The sequence below is a fragment of the Lupinus angustifolius genome, chromosome LG06 (genome assembly GCF_001865875.1).
Source record: "Lupinus angustifolius cultivar Tanjil chromosome LG06, LupAngTanjil_v1.0, whole genome shotgun sequence".
NCBI lineage: Eukaryota > Viridiplantae > Streptophyta > Magnoliopsida > Fabales > Fabaceae > Lupinus > Lupinus angustifolius.
Genome location: NC_032014.1, coordinates 21832271 through 21847767, shown reverse-complemented (window position 1 = coordinate 21847767; position 15497 = coordinate 21832271). Strand labels below are relative to the sequence as shown.

At 27.7% G+C, this 15497-nt stretch overlaps 1 protein-coding gene across 1 annotated transcript; it reads left to right on the top strand.

Annotated features, from left to right (window-relative positions):
- On the top strand, positions 12261–13163 carry LOC109351335. Its single transcript, XM_019592793.1, has one exon. It carries the CDS (start codon positions 12261–12263, stop codon positions 13161–13163), a length of 903 nt encoding a protein of 300 aa, XP_019448338.1.

Sequence of the window (15497 nt, the reverse complement as noted above, 5' to 3'; positions counted from 1 at the left end):
AGTTATCCTCATCTTTTTGTAATTTTATAATTTCATCCTTATGCATTAAAGTAAACTCGTGTGATAGATTACTTTATAATGTTAAAGTAATCGTGTAATATACTTAATTAATCACACACGTTTTGGAATTCAATGAATCAGAACAAATTATAGCTTAATTGATCAAAATATAAATAAATTATTGGAAATGATGTAAAACATTAATGAGTAGATATGTTACTTAATAATATTACACAAATTTATTAACTATAATACTGCAAATTTATATTCTATTTTTATAACTGATCCATAAATTCAAACAAAAGATAGAATATAAATTGCATTAAATATTAATATTCTAAAATTTTATTATTTATGATTATGAAAAATTATATTCATAATGAGCGTTGCTTAAAATTAGAGAATTATAAATAATTTAATCAAAATATAAATCAAATCAATTGATTATCACAATCAAATCAAATTGCTTTAATATTTTGATTGTCACATCCTATTAAAAATAAAAAACGCCATCAAAAATCAAATCACAAAACTAATTATGAGAACAATTATTTAATTTTTTGATAACAGAATAAAAGACATTCAAAGGCAATCATGCCTAATAATTTTGGCTTTTAAACAATTGATTAATTGAGTATAATGTCATTTTTGTAACTGATTGAAAAAAATTGAACTTTTATGTTTCTTTATGACATTATTATTTCATTATCAATATAATTATAGATGTGCGTTAAATTTACAGTGTTAAAGTAATCATATAATATGCTCAATTAATCACGATGTTATGAAATTCAATGAATCAAGATAAATTACATGTTAACTGTTCCAAATTTAAACAAATTATCAGGAATAATGTAAAACATTATTTTTTACATTATTCCCATAATTTCCAATGTTAAATTAATCATGTAATATGCTCAATGAATCAAGACAAATTACATGTTAACAATTCCAAATTTAAACAAATTATCACGAATAATGTAAAACATTAATGAGTGGATATTACTAAATTAATATTCCACAAATTTATTATTTATAATTTTACAAATTTATGTTCCTATTCCAATTTTGTAATTGATCCATAAATTCAAACAAAATAGAATATAAATAAAATTAAATATAAATATATTTCGCAAATTTATTATTTTCAATTATGCAAATTTATATCCATAATGAGCATTGCTTAAACTTAGCAAATCATAAATAATTTACTCAAAATATAAATCAAATCATTTAATTATCATAATCAAATGAAATTGCTTTAATATTTTGATTATTGGATCCTATTAAAGAAAAATTCAATCCAAAAACACAATCAAAAATCAAATAACAAAATTAATTGTGGAGAACAATTATTTAGTTTTTAGATAACGGAGCAAAATGCATTCAAAGACAATCATGCCTAATAATTTCGGTTTCTAAAATGTAACTACCAATTGATTAATTGTGTATAATGTCATTTTGTAACCGATCGAAAATATTTATACTTTTCTGTTTGTTTTTTACATAAAAATTGAATTATTTAATTATTTCTTTATCAATATAATTATAACTATGCATTAAGTTTTCATTGTTAAAGTAACTGTGTAATATGCTCAATTAATTACACACGTTATGAAATTCAATGAATCAAGATAAATTATAGGTTAACGGTTCCAAATATAAACAAATTATGGGGAATGATGTAAAACATTAACGAGTAAAAGACTCAAGTTGTTAGTTAAACATAAACATGTATTAGTTTAATAATACAATATAAATATTAAAGTGTTAGCACTTGTATCATATAAGTCAAAATAATTATAATATAAAAGCAAAAAAAATAAATGTGAATGAACAATTTAAAATAATAAATCTTAACGACATAACCACCATTTTTTATGTTGAATCTCAATAAGTTAAACTTCAGTTCAAAATATTTGTTTCTACATAATTGTTTGTAATTCATTACATGTGGAGACTTTAAATAACAAAGAGATTAATGTGAAAGTTCTCAACAACTAACAAGGTGAAAAACAACAAAATTTAAAGAACATAAATGAATACACAAACAAAGTTTATGATATACATAACAACAAAATCTACCATAGATTTATAAATCATGATGACAAAGTAGTAGTTGTATTTTGGATTTCAGACTCCACTATTAAAGTACACCATCATTAAATTTCAAGATGTACTTCTATGTGATTTTTCATATGGATGGGAAGGTTTATATGGGTCAATTTTTGTCGGTGGAAGTGCTAAAAATTTGAGAAAGTACATGAAGGAAGTTATTTTGTGTGAACAAACTTATTTTGTAATCTATCATTATGCATTAAGATCTTTTTGACAATAATTAAAAGGAAATTATTATGCCTGAGATTTTTTATATGATCTTAAAATTATTACAATAGTTCTTTCAAAAACTAATATCTTGAGCCTACGTCTTCTAGGTGTTTTCTTTCTTCATGAATTCTATTCGTTGCAAATATTATTGAATAACTTTACATATTTATTTAATAGACTAAGATAGAAAGACTTTGTGATTACCTAGTTAGTGGAAGCTTGGAAGGTCACTTATTCTCCTTAATATGATAATGGTTTAATTTAGATGTTCCTAGTGGCTACAATAGTCCAACATCAAAGTAATTGCTTAGTTTTTAGACATTGATGGTTGAGAGTAAACTTCAAGAGAGTCGGTTCGATTCTCTTTTTATCAATGTTATGAGAACCGGACTGGACTTGCGTTCGACCGGTCTGACCGCTGACCAGACTTAAAAACGACTTTGATTGCAGTCTTAACCAAATGAAGGTTGAACCGCTTTGAACCGGGGAAACTCTGGTCCGAATGTGTTAAGCCTGGTTCAAACGCATTAACTTAGGAAGTAAACCAGAAGGTTCAATTAAAAAATATGAAGATATGTTAGTTCAATATAATTATACATAATTATTAATTATATAAGACTTTACATTTACACATAATTATATTTTTCTAGATAAAAATTATTAATTATGTATAAAATCATACGATCAGACCATACGGTTTAACTATTTAAACTGGTTAAACTTAATACAAGACCTCTTTCGGTTTAACATTTGGCTCGACTTTTCCAACATTGCTTTTTACGCATACATAACATGATATAGTTAGTAGTATCCTATTAATTAAAAAAATTATCAATAAATTTATAATTTCATTATTATTTGATTCTAAAATAAGATTAATATAATATACATATTATTATTATTATTTGACTCTAAAATAACTACAACAATATGTTATGATTCATATTATTACTATTTTAATATTGCTATAGTAATATTATATTTTAGTATTGCATAGGTAACCATATTCCTGTTATTTTTAAATAGTTATCCTCATCTTTTTTTTATAATTTTATAATTTCATCCTTATGCATTAAAGTAAACCCGTGTGAATAGATTTTTCAACAGTTTATAAACATAAAATTGTCAAAATCAATTCAATTAAAAAATAAGATGAAAATTTTAAAAATCCAACAATGTATCAAATAAAATTTTATAATTTTGTACTGTTATTGTCCTACAATGGTCAATGATATATTGTGATTTATCCATAATATATGAATCATAATATACATTTATTTATTTAATAAGTATTAAATTAATTAATATATTTGAAGATTTAATTTAATTAATTAACTGTCTATAATAACATTTTTTAACTTATCAAGAAAATTTGAACCATTCTATTTCTTTAAGACGTTAAAAATAGAATTATTTAACTATTTCTTCATCAATAGAATTGTAAACGTAAATTAAGTTTGCAATATTAAATTAATTGTGTAATGTGCTCAATAAATTACATACATTATAGAGTTAATGTGTTATATCATCATCTTATTATATTTGATCGTTCAACTTAATTGATTAATTGTTTATAATGTCATATTTGTAATTGATCCATAAAATTTGATTTATTATATTTCTTTATGACATTAAAAATATAATTATTTAATTATTTATTTATCAATATAATTATAATTGTGTATTAAGTTTATAATGTTAAATAATTGTGTAGTGTGCTCAATTAATCACGCACGTTATACAATTCAATGAATCATAACAAATTATAGATTAAAGAATCTAAATGTAAACAAATTATCGGAAATGATGTAAAACATTAAGGAGTAGATATTACTCAATTAATGTTCCACAAATTTATTAGTTATAACTATACAAATTTATATTATATTTTTGTAACTGATCTATAAATTCAAACAAAGTAGAATATAAATGGAATTAAATATTAATATTCCAATTCGAATTTCCTGCTTTAGAAAAATAAACACATAGGAAAAAATATTTTAACAAATATCATGTGAGGAAAAAATAATCAAATTCATTTGTTGTGCAAAGGACAATAAAAATGAAGATTTTAGTAAGATAAGGACACAAAGACATAAAACTAACGTGTAGAGATGCTTTAAGGGAGAGTCAAACTGCAAATGAAGAGATAAGATGAGAAGATAAATAAACAACAAACTAAATGTGTGTATATATATATATATATAAATGGAGATCGAGTACATAACATAGTTTTTGAGGATTTAGTCATTATTAAAGATGAAATCCTTGTAAATCATACACTAATGAAGATGATTATTGAAAGAACAAATCTACAAAATAATGAAATCAATCATACCACATATACAAAATAAACAAATCAATGAAATACTAAACAACAAAATCAAAGAAAAAATAAGAATATATATACACAATAAACAAAAAATCAATTAAAAGATCTAGAATATAAGAACATCTAAAGATAAGAACATATCTAGAAATAAACAAATGAATGAAAAAGTCAATAAAAATGCACTTTAAACAACATATTTACAAAATAAGAACAAATCTACAATGATGAAGATTGAGTAGCGGGATACAAAAGTCATCATATTAGGTTTTAAAAGAAATGAAAATTGACGAATGAAACATTGAATTGTAGTCATGTGAGAGAAGAAGAGAGAAATATGAAACGAAAGATGGAGAGAATAAGATAGAGATATGAAATGATAATGGAGAGAGAAGTAATTCACATGTGAAAAGGGACTCAATCCCCTTTATTGTGAGATGAAATTTCTTCATAGAATAAAAAACAAATGGACCCATTAATCATTAGTATTAAAATGTGCAATATACAAAAAAAGAATATACAATGTTGAAACGTACATATGATTAACATAGACATATTTTAGAGGGAAAATTTTGATTGAGAGATTGACACATGTCATGAGGAACCTTTTTTTGTTATATAGGTAATAGATGATTCGTAAATTATAATATTATATTTTAATACACTTATTCACGTTTCTTTCAAGATCTTCCAAATTAAAAGTAGACTCAATTTTAATACAATACAATAGTAGATGATATTAATGAAGATAATATCAGTAAATTTGTTAAAAAATTTATTATAAACTTTATAACTGTTTGCTATCTCTTTAAATTGAATATTTATATTTTGTAGGAATTAATTGACTCGATCGATGTTGATGGATTGATGTTTATATGCTTTATTATCTTAATTTAAAAAATGTTTTTTAGTAAACAAAATTGTATTTGAGTGACAATTTAAAGCTATTTACTTATATTTTTTTATTTCTTATTATCATTTTTCTTTTTCTTTTGTTTGCCTAAAATAAAGCACATGATCATAGGAAACATGTGCACAAATATAGGTTGTTTGGAATTTTTTAAATATATGGGTACTCGCGGATCCATTGTGTACCCAAGAACTCACATATAGTTGATACTGCCTAACAGGTAGCTACGCGTGGGTCCGGGTCCCAAAATAGCAAACCAAGACGGGTCTACATAGTGCACTACCGAGACCCATCGAGATCGTTGCCATCCTTAGCTAACAGTCAGGTTAGTAACAAAAGGGTACACTCAGATAGGTTATATAAATATGATAGTAGCATCAAGAGATATAAAGTCATGTTAATGACAAAAGAGTACACTTAGACATAATGTACTAATTACCTTGATATCTTCGCTCATGTTGTCAAGCTCAAAAAAATTAGACTTATCATGGTCAATTTTATTTTTCGAGATTGGATTCTTCATCAACTAGATGTAAACAACATCTTCTTAGTTGTTGACTTAGATGAAAAAGCGTACATGAGTATTCCACTAGGTTTTGTCTTTTCCATACTCAATCAAGCCTGTAAACTTTACAACTATCTCTATGGACTAAAGTAAACTATCAGACAATGTTCACAAAATTATCTACCTCTCTTCTTTCCTTGGGTGACAAGGAATCCCAACATGATAATTCTCTCTTTACTAAAAATATCAACACTTAGTTCATTGCACTTATGGTCTATGTTAATTATCTAATAGTAGAAGGTAATAACAAACTATGAATTGATTATATGAAACAACACTTGCACTCCCATTTCAAAATCAAAGACCTTGGTCTTGTAAAATATTTTCTTGGTTTCGAGATTTTAAGGTCTCATAAGATAATCACATTTTGCTAAAGGAAATATACTTTGGATATTCTTTATGATTCAGACTTCTTGCTTCCATACTTGTTACAACGCCAATGGTTAGAACCACAAACTACACCAAGATAACATTAGAGCTAACTTTGATCCTGCCTCATTTCATAGATTGGTTGGGCGATTTCTCTATTTGACAAATACTAGGCCAAATGTTAATATGTTGTCCAACAACTCAACCAACTCATGGCCAATCATATTGATGCTCGTTATCAAACTCTCAATAGAGTCTTGAGATACATTAAAGGAATCTATGACAAATGTCTTTTTTACCCTTCAATTTCCTTATTTCAATTGAAAGCATTCAATGTTTCAAATTAGGTAGCTTGTAATTCAAGAAAATTCATCTCTAGCTATTGTGTTTTTTGGGTGATTCTTTAGTGTCTTGGAAATATAAGAAACAAAACATTGTTGCCCATTCCTTATATGAGACTTAATATTGTGCTCTAACTATAACTAACATCTTGTGAAATTCAGTGGTTATGTAATATTTTGGAAAGTTTCTATATTCTCTTCGTTAAGTCTGCTTTGCTTTACCATGACAATGACTCCACTTGACCTATTGCAACTAACTCTCTTTTTCATGAACACACAAAGTATATTGAAATTGAGTATCATATAATCAGGAAACTTTTCTAAGCTCGCCTATTACATATCTTCCCAACTTCTGCGAATGAGTAGCTAGTTGATCTCTTAACTAAAGCTTTGGATCCATCTCCATTTGCTCACCTTCTTTCCAAGCAGGAAGTTATCAATGTAAAATGAATTGAACAACTAAGAGTTATTCATGTATATCCTAGTTAGTTTAATAGTTATCCATGTATAGGCTAGTTACATGCAATTCCATTTTTTAAAGCCCATTTTGTGAAGCCCAAAGCACTACACATTTTCCTTTTCTGCTTAAACTTCCATCTCCTTTTCGATTTTCTTTTGTTATGTACTTATTAGACAAAGAATATTTTTTAAGAGAATAATGTATCTCCTTATACCAGAAAATAATTTATCTCTTTAAATTTATTGATTGTTTTTATTTTATAATATACTTTAAAATAAAAACTTCTAGAAAGAAGTGAAATAAGACACATATCAAACAATCAATGAATTTAAGGAGATAACTTATCTCATAGTATAAGTAGATATTTTATTTGTTAATCTATATTAAATAGTACTGTTATAGTTAACTATTTTTTTAGTTACAACAATTAGAGAGTTATTCTAAATGCAGCAAGTAGCTACTTGCATAGCACAACATGAACAACTTGTATAAAAGCCAAACTTGGCTTCATTATTCAATGAGAAAATGCATTTTACACATTCTACAAATTGTTTTGCTGAATCTTATGAGCAGGCAAAATCTGATGATCAAATTGAGGCACATGCAAATGACAATTGTGTTTCCCTTTATGAATTCAGAGTCTTATGTAAAATAAGAGTTTGTATAGCATTGTACAGCAGAATAAATAATTAAAAACTTTGTTTGGCTCATAAGTTTTGCCCTATTGATTAATGCAGTTGCTATATGTGATACTCTTGGCCCTTACTACCATCCATATTTCAATTAAGACTTTTGTATAATTAATATTAGAGTGTTCTAATATATATGTGTACTATAAAGATTAAAGAATTATACATATTATCTACAATTTATTTATATTTATATTTAAGAGTCAATAGTTTATTAAAAACTCTTATTCTGTTATTGTATACATTTTCTCTCTTATAATATGAAGTATTTTAAAAAAAGTATGGAGAAGTATAAACTGTGATGAGTCCCAACAAGAATAACCAATTTTAAGTGAATCGTTTGGTTCACTTCTCGTATTTAACACGATCGAAAATAAGATTTCGTTAATAGAGTTTTTAAGTGATTCAAAGTTAGCTTTTAGGCGTAATTGGATTGTGTTTTGCTCACATTTACTCCAGGAAGGAAATAAAACAGCAGACCATTTAGCTAAACTTGGGGTTGTCTACTCTTTTAGTCTAATGGTGTGGGATAGGCCTCCGGAAGACATTGCTTTTTGTTGAGTTTATTTAAGTGTGAAGTCTCATATTGGATATGTGGGGAGGAGTGAGATTTTATAAGTAGGAAAAACTCATGAAACTAATGTCTTAAAATTTTGGTTCAAGACGTGTGTGATTCTCCACTCTTTCCATACCCCGATAACTAGGGATGGCAAAAAAACTCGACCTGTGAGTACTCGTGGAAATACCCGCAATAATAGCTTATGGGCGGAAGCGGGTTTTGTGATACCTGCCCCGCGGGTAATTATAGATTTAGTTTTTAGTTAAATTTTTATATATATTTATTATTATTTTAAGATTACATATCATATACTTTATTATTATTTCATAATAAATTATATATAATAATAAATTTATCATATAAATATCATATTATTCATGTAACAATTATTTTTACATATTGATTATTACAAATATATAAATATATAATTAAAATTAAAAACTCGTTGGGTACCCACAAATACCCACAACCCACACGGATACCCACAAATATTGTGGGTTTGGGCATAGAAAAGCATTACCCGCACTTATCCGTGCCCAATGTCATCCCTACCGATAACAATGGAACTCACTAATGATTAAAAGTTCTCCAATCATAGTTTAGTCCAACAGTTCTATTTTCCTGGATGACTGCTTGAGAAGTGCGTTTATAAGGAAGCAATAGTTCTATTTGTTTTATTTTCTTTAAGCTCTTTACACCCAAAAAGAGTACTTGAGAAAAGTGTTAAGATAAGACTTTGATATTTTTAATTAAGACTATGGATATAGATCCTTAATTTTTGCAAATTTATATTTTAGTCTTGGAAAGCACGTGCTTTAATTTATTAAGTTATTTAAAATTGATTTGCAAATATCTAACTTAACTCAATAAAGTCAAGTAATCCACAATACTGCACATTTTAGTTAATAACAAAACACAAAATATGATGTACACAATGGTAAAAAAATAACAAAGTTTGAACTATAGATAAAATTAAAATTTAGTCAACTAAAATAAGAAACAGCTTTCAATTCTCAAAACAATGATTTTGAATTAAAATAATTTAAAGTGCAGGAATACTATATGATATTTATGATTGATGCACACAAATATTATATTGGAACATATTGAGGCCTAGATGTATAATCTCAGCTATCATAAGATCCTAAATTCCTATCTTGTAAGCTACATTCTATAGGAGAATATGACGCTTAGATACATTGCTTATGAAACATAATGTTGTTGAAGGTGCAGATGCATCAAGAAAAACACCAAGAGACAAGAATAATCAGCTTTTCACCTATACAAGTAGCATGTGATTCACATAAGCAGTGTTATTAATTAATTAATTAATCATTTAATAATTAAAGCGGTTTAATTATATCTTATAATAAACATAATAAAGTAGTGAGTTAGTATTATTATTTACCACATATAACTTTATTATTATTGTAATAATAAATGAGGATTGACCATGTTGATGATATTTGCATTCTAAAATATGAAACTTTTCATATACAAAATTGAGCAATACAATATAGATTAACCGATTTTAATGATATTATCCAGTTATAACCGGTTTTTTTGGTACTACCAAAGTATCACTTCACCCTTTTGGTAAGGAATTAATCATTTTTGATGTGTATGACTGTTCTCGCAACAAATGTCGCTCCAAAACAATCGAACTATTGACCTTTTGGTTATCCTGAGGATCTAGTAGGACCTTGTACTACTAGACCAAGTCATTGTTGATGTTTTAACCGGTTTAATTGTATGTTTGATATCTCTGGAGCACGAATACGTTCAGCACCCTCACGTGTCGGTGCCGGACACATATCCGACACTGATATGCTCGAATTCGTGAAGGATATGTACCCATAGAGTATCCAAAAATTTAAAATAATAATAATAAAAATAAAGATGAAGATACGTATCTAATACGTTTTCAACAACAACAAAAAATGATAAGACAAAATATATTTTATCAAAGACAATGATATTTTCTAGTATATTTTCTACTATATTTTCTAGTTTTGGTACTTGAAATTTCAAAGACAATGATTTACAATTTCCATTATATTTTCTACTTTTGATATTTTGATTTACACTTATAATTTTATTATACTTTATATATTTTTTACACGTACCCCTAAACATATCATATCCTATATTTTACAAAAAATACCTATCAACATATCAAATATGTATCGTATCTGACACACGTATCCAAACTTTATAGTTTGATATAATTATAACACTGTAACGTCACAATATGATAAATATATGCCTTTAAGCATGTACTTCTTAGAGTTTGTACATGTCCTTAAGTACCCTTCTCCTCCACTGGACTTAACACAAACCTCTAACCCTACAGAAAGGACAACAAATAATATGCTGTGATGTTTTCATTATGCTAACATATCAATTTCCAAGGTATAAGAAATATCACTGTTTATTGCTCCCTTGTCTCCTAAGAACATTAAATGCATTGGCATAACAACACAATATGGTCTCTATAATTCAATCACATAAGATAAATTATACAACTTGGAAAAAACATTGCTTATATGTTCCTCCAATAACATCTTAATGCTACCCTAGATTCCAGGCCTATGATGGAAACTTTTGTTTACAACCTACTACAATGTTAAACAAGGATTATTATTTTAATCCATCATTCACTTATACTTTGAAGAAAGACATAGGTTGAAAAATTATTTCATATATAAAACAATTTCAATTATACACACAATTATTTGTAGATATTTTATATACTATTGAATTATGCTAGATAAGATGGATTATTATTTTTATAATAGCAATGGGAAACATGGAAGCATATACCAGCAATGTCATGTGTCTTCTACTGTTTGTATTTTACCATAAATTCCTTAAATCTCTAAGTAGCCTATATTACTATCACAAGATTAATTAAATCACTATAGTTACTTATTGTTGGGCAAAAATGTTACAAAATCATCGGAAAGGTAGGGAGACCCACATTGTCATCACATGCACATAAAATAATACCCAAACAAGCTTTTATAAATTGAGTTTTATTTCTATGCACCTAAAATGTAAAGAGTGTTTTACACTTTCTGTACAGGATCTATCATTTATATTTAGTTATTATTATCTTTTAAATAAAAGTAGAGTTTAAAATCCGTGCAATGACAGTATAAAATCAGCACATCATTCATCATTGATTTGTATTACATTTTTTGAAAGTCAATGAGATAATTAACAAATTAATAGTGAATGATTTGCTGACAGTGTAAAAAATATTTACACTATCAATGTATACATATTAAATCCATAAAAGTAATACATTGGATGATGTGTTAATCATGTAAACAATTTTATATTATCAATGAATAAATCAGTGATTTAAATTGCAAACCACATCACCTGATGCGGTCGCAATACTGCAGTTGTGGTGACAGCTGCAACTATGATGTGACTCCGAATCATAATAATGCAACTGCATTGAGCCACAATCCACATCGCAACAGCCGCAATTGCAATAACTGAAACCATTACCACAATCACAATAACTGCAACCGTTACCACAATCGCAAGTGATAACGCAATTTATATAGATATTAAAGTCTAGGGTAAATTTTGTTATTTCTCTTCTATCATGTTCCTATAAATATATTGAAGGTATCCTAATTGCTAATCAAACATCCTTGTGTTTGAAGCACTTCTTTAGATAAACAACACAAAAAAAGATGGAAGCTATTTCTACATTGCCATATGCACATCAACCATTAAGGTCCATTAGCTTGCCTACAAGAACACACCCTTGTTCCAAAAGAGTTGAAGCACTTTTAAACCATCTAAAACCACATCATCCTAAATCTTCAAGCACCATTTGTTTTGAAGCAGATACAATTCAAAGTGATTTAATTCTACTTGCAGAGTTATACAACTGCATGGAAGAACTATTTCATTCTCCATTAACCCAAAAAACTCTTGTGCATTATCAGAATGGGAAACTAGTGGAAGAAGCATTATGTGGTTCAGTTACATTGCTTGATGCATGTGGAACAGCAAGGGATTTATTGTTGTCTATAAAGGAACATGTTGAAACACTTCAATCTGCTATTAGAAGAAGAAGAGGTGATTCAAGCATTGAAAGCAGCATAGCAACTTATGAGAGTTTTAGGAAGAAGGCCAAGAAGGAAATAACAAAGCAACTTAGTGCAATGAAAAGAATGGAGCAGAAAATTCAGTGCTTTTCTCTGGTGGGTCAACAAGATCAGTGTATAATATTCTTGGCTAGGGTTTTAAGAGAAGCAAGCACCATCACCATCTCTATATTTTGTTCTTGTTTGTTATTCTTGTCAATGCCAGGACTTAGAACAAAAGGGTCCTCCTTGATCTCAAAACTAAAGAATATAAGATTGTTTTCTTCAGAGAAGAACACCAATGAAGTTTTAGACCTTAATGCTGCTCTTTGTTCCCTCATTGGAAGAGGAAAAAACAGTGATTCTAAGGCAGAAGTTCAAGGTGTACTAAGAATGTTAGAGACATTGAATGTTGGTATTGATGGTTTAGAGAGAGGGCTAAATAGCATTTTCAGATGTTTAGTTAAAAATAGAGTATCATTTCTTAATATGTTAGCTCATTAGTTTAAAGATTTATGAAACACAAATCAATTACTTGTAAATGTGAAAGAGAATTAATTATCATGTAGTCTGCATTTTAAAGGATTTGCTCTCCACAAATCAATACATGTTTGAATGAATGAGAGCATCAACATGATTCAGAGTTCTATAATATTTTCTCCAAATGTTATCATCCTAGTCATCTTTTATTTCTTTCTTTTTACCATGGTGAATTTCTTTTCAACATGAGATGTAGTTTCAATGTTATCGGACGCAATCATATCAATGTCACCGGTTATGGCCATATCATATGATGTAATTATATATGCTACCATAATTATAATATTCCGACCATATCATATAATATGATACATAATTTGAAACAATGTTGTACCATCATACTATAAATGTCACTCTTACATGTATAGCCCAATCTTTTTTATTACAAGGGAGAGGTGGCTCCAACCTTTTTTTTATTAAAAAAAATAGTTAATATGCCTTTATATATTTTGCAGAAAATTCCACTTATATATTTTGAAATTTAGTTTAATTAAACTTACTATTCCTTTTATTTAAAATATGATATTAATCTCTACGATAGAATAATCATTGTAATGCAGGAATATAAATAATTAAAGATGGTTTGTATATATAAAAGAAAGAGGAATGATTTAATCTCAAGATGTATTAGTATAATTTATTTTATGTTTTACCTTGTGAATTACTTTATGTTTTATCTTATGACATTATTTTTAGGTATCATAGGTATAATTAATCTTGTACTCTCTCAGATTGAACATTTTTATCTGAGAATTAATATTTTTTAATCATTGTTGGCTATGAGAGGTACGATGTTCTGATTTGGGCTATTTGCATATTAATTTTAGGTTTGTATAATTTTGTACCTTCTCAAAATTTACATTTTTATATGAGAATTAACATTTTTTGTCATTTTTACCTTCTATTCCGGTTTTCGCATAATTTTGAAGTCTTTGCATTTTTTTGGTTTCAGAATAATTTTCCACTATTTGCATGTTTATTTTGTACTAGTTGAGAATGAACAATTTTATGTCTTTTTTATCTTCCACTATTTTTGGTATGCATACTTTTGTACTCACTGTATGTTTATTTTGTACAATATGAGAATAAACATTTTTAATCTTTGGTGTGTATGAGATGTATGATATTGTAATGTGGACTTTTTACATGTTTACTACTTTGGGTTATCATATGTATAATTATATACTCTCTTAGAATGAACATTTTTATAGCAGATTGAATAGTTTTGTTTTCATTTTTATCTCCCATTATTGTCTTTCTGCATAATTTTGTAGTCTTTGCATGCTTATCTTGTGTTCTATGAGAATTAACATTTTTTTTTATTAGAGAATGAACTTTTTTGTCATTTTTATCTTGCATTGTTTTGGATTTCTGCATAATTTTATATTATTTGCATGTTTATTTTATAGTCTATGAGAATGAACTTTTTTATCTTAGAATCAAAGTTTTTATCCCATAATGATCATTTTTAGTCATTTTATCTTCCATCACATCCATTAAGTTGGGTATCAGAGGTATGACCTATATAAATTTGTACTCTGAAAATAAAAAAAAATTAATTTTTATCCTCCATTATTTTCGGTTTTTTGCATAACTTTGTATTCTTTGTATGTTTATTTTGTACTATCTGATGATGAAATTTTTTTAGTCTTTGGTGGATATGAGAGGTACGATGTTGTGACTTAGACTCTTTGTATGTATATTTTGGATATCATTTCTATAAATTTTTACTCTTTCTGTTGTGCAATGACTCATATCTCTAGATAACAGCAATACAAGTTATGGACTTGAGCTTATGTAAATGGGTTGGGGTAGAGGGCTATATATATTGATGTTATGTAAACCTATTGTAACAAGGAGAAGAATAGTAAAACACTAATCCTTATTCTCTAATAATATATAGTGGTAGCCGCTCAACGCTCCCGGGGACGTAGGCACAATTGGCCGAACCTCGTTACCAAATCTCTTGTGTTATTCTCTTGTCTCTATACTCTTTACTATTTGATTGTTCGCTTGTTCCCAACAATTGGTATCAGATGGCTCTTAACCCAGGTGCCAAATTCGAGGTGGGAAAGTTCGATGGAACTGGTAATTTCGGATTGTGGCAAAGGAGGGTTAAGGATGTGTTGGCTCAACAAGGTCTATCAAAGGCGCTGCATGAGAATAAACCAGAGGGTATGGATCAACTGGATTGGGAAGAGTTGAAGGAGAAGCCTGCGGAAACCATAAGGCTTTGTCTATCAGATGAGATGATGTATCATGTTATGGATCTGATGTCACCAACAGAGGTATGAGAGA